The sequence below is a fragment of the Chiloscyllium punctatum genome, chromosome 49, assembly GCF_047496795.1.
Source record: "Chiloscyllium punctatum isolate Juve2018m chromosome 49, sChiPun1.3, whole genome shotgun sequence".
NCBI classification, from domain to species: domain Eukaryota; kingdom Metazoa; phylum Chordata; class Chondrichthyes; order Orectolobiformes; family Hemiscylliidae; genus Chiloscyllium; species Chiloscyllium punctatum.
The window spans coordinates 45,545,552-45,551,551 of NC_092787.1; the positions used below are offsets into that span (position 1 = coordinate 45,545,552).

A 6,000-nucleotide genomic window follows, 5' to 3' on the forward strand; every position below is an offset into this window, starting at 1 on the left:
ATGCAATACCCTCTGCGTCAAAAAGTTACCTCTATATCACTTTTTTAAAATTGCTCCTCCCTCACCCTGAACCTATGCCCTCTAGTTCTGGATTCTCCCACCTGAGGGAAAATACCTAGTCTATTTAGCCTATCCATGCCCCTCATGATTTTATAAACCTCTAAGGTCACTCCTCAGTCTCCGACACTCCAGAGAAAACAGCCCCAGTCTTCAGCCTCTCCCTATAGCTCAAACCCTCCAACTTTGGCAACATCCTTGTAAATCTTTTGTGAATCCTTTCAGGTTTCACAACATCCTTCTCATAGGAGGGAGACCAGAGTTGCGTGCAGTATTCCAATTAAAATTCATTGACAATGACTATGGAATCTTCTCCGTGCATTAGACGTCACAGGAGAATTTGCCCTGTCTTCAGTCAACATCATGAGTAACGGTCAAGAATAGAAACGTGGGCTGACGCTTCTCAATCCTTAGCCGAGTGACATTTGAGTCCAGCTGTACTGCTTCTGCCCCACATGCTATTTGAGGTTGCAGGTTTTGCTGAGGCAGCTTTGAACTTGGGAACTGCCAGTTGTAATGCAGTCTTTACCAGCTGAAGTTTTCAAAACGTTTGCATTGAAAAGGGAATAGAAAAGACTAATTTTTAGTAATTGGTTTTCAGGCACTCAATGGGAGTGTGCAGCATCCAAAGCAACCCCCACAAAGAACATATCCTGGCTACAGGAAGGTAAGATTTCTGCTCAACTTAGTAAAAACATAGCAACTGCTTATTGTGTGAAGGTCCTTTTTCTGTTACTATGAAGGTGACTCAAACTTTGCCCCAGTTTGTCTTTGGGCACAAGTAAGGACAATAATTGAAACATTGTCAAAGTACAAAATTTGATCAATGCATGCACCTACTATGCACTTTTATTCTATATATTCCATTCCATTCCATTGATCTCTTTGCCAATTTGTAATGACTGGTCTCTGTTGTTATTGTTAAAAGCCTGCCACAGTTGTCATAAAAGCTGAATTTTTATAAATAAAACATGCAACGCAAATTTCTTACAAGAATATTGAAAAGTTTATTTTAATTCCAGCTCTTGTAGTATATAGTTTGAGTAACTATTGAAGCAAACTAATTTGTTTCTTTGAGGCGAAAGTGAGGACTGCAGATGCTGGAGGTCCCGAAGAAGGGCTGATGCCTGAAACATCGATTCTCCTGTTCCTTGGATGCTGCCTGACCTGCTGTGCTTTTCCAGCAACACATTTTCAGCTCTAATTTGTTTCTTTGCCAGTGATGTGAAGTCTTTTATCTTTGCAGTTATGATGAACATGTTCTTATCTGGGATTCCCGGCAGATGAAACAGCCTTTGGCAGATACTCATGTCCATGGAGGTGTCTGGAGAGTGAAGTGGCATCCAACTCAAGAGCATCTGCTGCTTGCAGCATGCATGCACAATGGGTACCACATCTTGGACTGTGAGGGGGTGCATAATGACTCTTTAGCAGGTGGGAGCTAAAGCTAAAAGGTATCTTATAAAGATTGACATCTAGCCACTAAAATCAAAGTATTGTGCAACAATCAGTTTACCAGCTGTCTTCCAGTAACTTAGTAACTGAACTGTTAGTTACAGTACTAAACCACATTGGTTCAATTCTTTTGTGAGTTATCTCAGCTGTGATTGCAATTTGAATGGTACATCTGACCTCTGTGCCCCTGGGCTAGGTCAGTGAAGAACTCAGCCAGATGATTTGCTATTCATTGCTAACTAGCATCCATGTTGATGTTAATATGGGTGGGATTAATTACAGCTACAATGACTGATGTGGTCTTGTGCATGAAGAGTACTTGGTTGGTCAAGGTAGCAGAGACCTTGACTGTTTTGGAACTGTACCCAGCAAATTGAATAACTCATTTAATCTCTGTTAGGTGATATAAATTTTTGATCTGGACCTGCTTGAAGTTTAATTCTGGAATTTGGGTCTTCCTTGTCTTGTTTACTAGCCTAAGTCAGCGCAGCAGCTCTCTGGAAGATGTGGTCTAAAATGGAGACCTTGAGTACAAAAGAATTGAATAATATATCCTTGCAATTCAAAGATCATTACCTCAGATTTTGCATTTTCTAAATTGGAGTGACAGGATTTATAGCAATTTTCACCCTGACTTGCATTGAGCCTTCATAGTGAGATGTTTTGAGTGCAGGAACAAGGTGTCTTTTTGCAATTATACAAGGTATTGGTGAAGCCACACCCAAATACTGTGTGCAATTTTGGTCTTTCTCTGAAGAAGGCTGCTCTTGCTGTAGAAGAAGTGCAGCGAAGGTTTACCAAATTGATTGAGGTTGGAAGGACTGACATATGAAGGAAGTTTGAATTCGTTAGGATTGTATTCACTGAAATTAAGAATGTGGGGAGATCTAATAGAAAACGATAATGTTCTTAAGGACTAGACAGGTTAGGTGCAGGAAGGATGTTTCTGATGGTGGGGAAAGCCCAGAACTAGGTGTCATTGAAGAAAGAGGACTGAGATGAGAAATCTCCTTCACCCAAAGAATGGTGAGTCTGCAAAATTCACAACCACAAAGTATTCGATGCCAAAATGTTTGTTTTCTAGGAGATAGATAAACTCCTTTGGCTAAAAAGACCAAGGGATATTGGAGGAGGGGTATTAGGGTCGTGAGCTTGATGATCAGCTGTGACCATTTTGAAAGGTGGAACAAGGTTGAGTGGGTGAATGGCCTATTCCTTCTATGTTTCTATATGAATATGGAGTCTTAAGTTTAAGACTCCATTAACAATGAAAATGTCGATGTTACTGTAGTATCCAATTCGGTACGAAACAACAGGTATTTTCTATATAGTTTCAAAACTTCTCTCATACAGTTAATTACTTGAGGTGGAGTGTTTTAAAAACAAAATACTGTGGGTGCTGAAAATTTGAAACAAACTATGCTGTAGAAACTGAACAGGTCTGGCAGCATCTGTGGTGAAGAGAGTTGTCAGAATAACTCTTCAGAATTCTGTTTAGCCATTACCTACTTGTGGAATGTATTTTAAGGGGTGATGGCTTTTTGTGTATATAAGTGTCTGTTTTTATTGGTGGGGGGGAACTTTTTGCTAACTTGTGCCTATGTTCTTGTGCTAATGTAAGTTCTGTTGTGCCTTGGAAGTAATATTTGTAGGCTTTTTTTTATTGGACCATTGATAGCAGCAGAATTAGAATTCTAATTCTGCTGCTGAATCCAGATATTACTTACATTCTGCATCAATGCAGAAGCTAATATTAATAGGTGACTGTATTACCAATAAGGAGGTAGTGAGAATGGAAGAAGTAGCTGTTGAACATCAAAGAACAGCACTCAAAGCAAAACTCTTGACTCCTGGTGTGGTGTAATGCATTTTAGTTTCATTAGTTACTGTATTTACACTGGCAATGTTTTTGGCCAGATTGCTACTGTAGGTGTACAAATTATAAAGTTCAAATAAAGGTAATTACTCTTTGTTCATAATGACAGCAATTAAAATACATGAAGTGAAATTCTCTTCCTAATGGGAATTCTGACATGACATTGACTACAATGATGCAAGAACATAATCCACCATCACTTTCTCTCACTGGCAATGAGGGATTGTGATGTATATAGCAACACCCACATTGTGAAACTTTTTTTTAAACTTCTCATCAGGTACACTTTTTTATTTTCATCCAAAAGGGTTTTTTTTCTGTTGTGAAAGCAGTGTGCTAATTGAATTAATCAGGGAGGCCTTGTTGTCAAATGGGGCAAAGATAAGGTTAGATGTAGATGTGCCTTCTAATCTCAGTACAGCAATGTAATGTGTAACTCAGGCAGACAGATTTGGTTTGTTGACCTGCACTTGTAAACTGAGAAATCATATCCTTTGGAAGTTTCAATCCTAAGGCTCTATTTGTATTCTTAGTCTACTTGTAGAATGCCAATTTTCTTAAACTTTATTTTTCAAAAATTAATTGATGCCTTTCCTTCCAGCTGCTCGCGACAAAGGAATCCCTATTCTTTATTCCTACATATTGCACAACTCATTGGCTTATGGAGCAGATTGGTCAAGACTATCACTTCATCCACAGCTCAACGCTGACCATCACCCTGTATCATCATCAGGTGAAATTCAGAGAAAAACTGAACATGAGCAAGGAGTAAAGGAAGCTAAGGTCAAGTTCCAGCACCTGAAGATTCAATATGAGTCTCCCACTGGCTTATTTGATATGGTTGTGGAAGATGAGTCAGATGATTATAGAGATGAGTTGCCCGACAGTTTGCAGGCCAGTGGTACATCTCTTCAACTGAATATGGACCCTGTAGTAAAGCAGCACAATCCTGACTCTGGTGTAAATTGGACTAAAAGTAAAGCCAGTCTTTTGGCTACATGTTCTTTTTATGACCATATCTTGCATGTTTGGAGATGGGAAAGAAGTAATGTTGTCATCTAGTTGATGTTTCATGAAAAATTCATTTTTAAAGTATTAAATTTGCAAAACTGTGTGGAGGTGGAGTAGAGATGGACTTGCTGGTTTTGATGTACTATAGCAATATTACAAGGTCAGGCACTTGTGTGACAAAGATGGAGTAATATTCCAATACAGATGTGGCAGGTTTGTGACTGGCATTTCCTGACCTCTTCACTGAGTCTAGCAGGAGTCCAGGTATATCTGGACCATTAATTAGTCAGTTACATGAAACATTTAATACATAATGGTCTGTAAATAATCCAGAAACATGATATGAATTGTAAAACCAGCAACCTTTTATATATAGCCTTTGTGGTGGCACTGGGCATACCACAAGAGGTTAAACAAAAATTAAACGAGTGGTTTTTGGAAGACATCCAAATCTTAGATTTCTTTATTATTTGTGTTTTTAAAAAAAAATTCTTAAGTTTTTGGTGTCATACCTATCTATACCTCAGGCAATCAGACAAAAGTTGGTGCTTCACAAACTTATCTTGGACAATGATGTGTGGCTGGAAAACATCATTTAAACAGGAAAAACTTTTTTGTGGTGAGATGAGAATCTATGCAATTGATCCTCCTTGAAACAAACCTTAACCCTTTTGTCCTATGGGCTTTGCTCTGTAAAATCTCAAACCTCACCAAGTTCTTGTTGAAGGCTGCTTTGGGTTTTGCTGCAAATCTATTGTAGTCAGGTATGAATAAATTGACTTTACTGAAGTGTTTTGTCAAAAACTATTTTTGTCTCAATTTTTCTATGACTGCCTTCATTGTACAAATTAGTTTGTAAATATATGCAAACTTTTGTTCCAGAATAAATTACATATTTAATTGTTTTATCATGCTTGAACAGCCTCTCTTTATGCTTAACTTTTATTTTCTTGAAAGATATTGGTTTCTTCATCAATACTGACATTACACACATCCAGGTATTTTTCTGAGGAAATCTTGCAATGATGCTCTTTGCCAATTTGACTATGGTTCCTATCCTCCATCCTTTGGGAGTAGTTTCTCCTCCACTGTTTTAAATTTGCTACCCCTTAATTGAAGTCTATGACCTCTTGTCCTAGAATGCCTCACAAGAAGTAGCGTCCATCCATATTTATTTTATCTAACCTTTTTATCTTGAATACCTCAATTTGAAAATTAGATTGGTATATAAGTGAGGTGGGGTATTGTAGGGGAGAATAATTCTTAGTTTTCAGCCCATTCTACTATTTTATTCTGTTCTTAATTTGAGCTATGTTGCTCCAATGTGAGTTCCAGTAGCAGTTGTTTATTTTTCAGTAAGAAACTTTGCAGCATCCTGGACTTAACTGGAATTGTTATATTCTGTTTCAAATCAGACTGAATCTTTTTGTTGTTGATGGTAGTTGTCTTTTTCCCTAGGATGGGGGATTTCAAGATGAGGGGGCACATTTTTGAAGTGAGATTTAACGAAGGCATGGGAACAATTTTTGAGGGTGGTTTGCATATGGAATGAACTTCCTGAAGTGTTAGATGTGGGTCCAATTGCAATATTTAAAAAGATT

At 38.1% G+C, this 6,000-nt stretch overlaps 1 protein-coding gene across 3 annotated transcripts in view; it reads left to right on the plus strand.

Moving 5' to 3' along the window:
• Positions 1–5,305, plus strand: part of dph7 (diphthamide biosynthesis 7) — a 28,082-nt gene extending 22,777 nt beyond the window's left edge. For all 3 annotated transcript variants that reach the window (XM_072566386.1, XM_072566385.1, XM_072566387.1), the window contains exons 8-10: positions 659–724; positions 1,304–1,491; positions 3,990–5,305. In XM_072566386.1, coding sequence (XP_072422487.1) covers positions 659–724; positions 1,304–1,491; positions 3,990–4,450 — 715 coding nt within the window. In that variant the 3' untranslated portion in view covers positions 4,451–5,305. The remainder of the gene's footprint in view (positions 1–658; positions 725–1,303; positions 1,492–3,989) is intronic.
• The last annotated feature ends 695 nt before the right edge of the window (positions 5,306–6,000 follow it).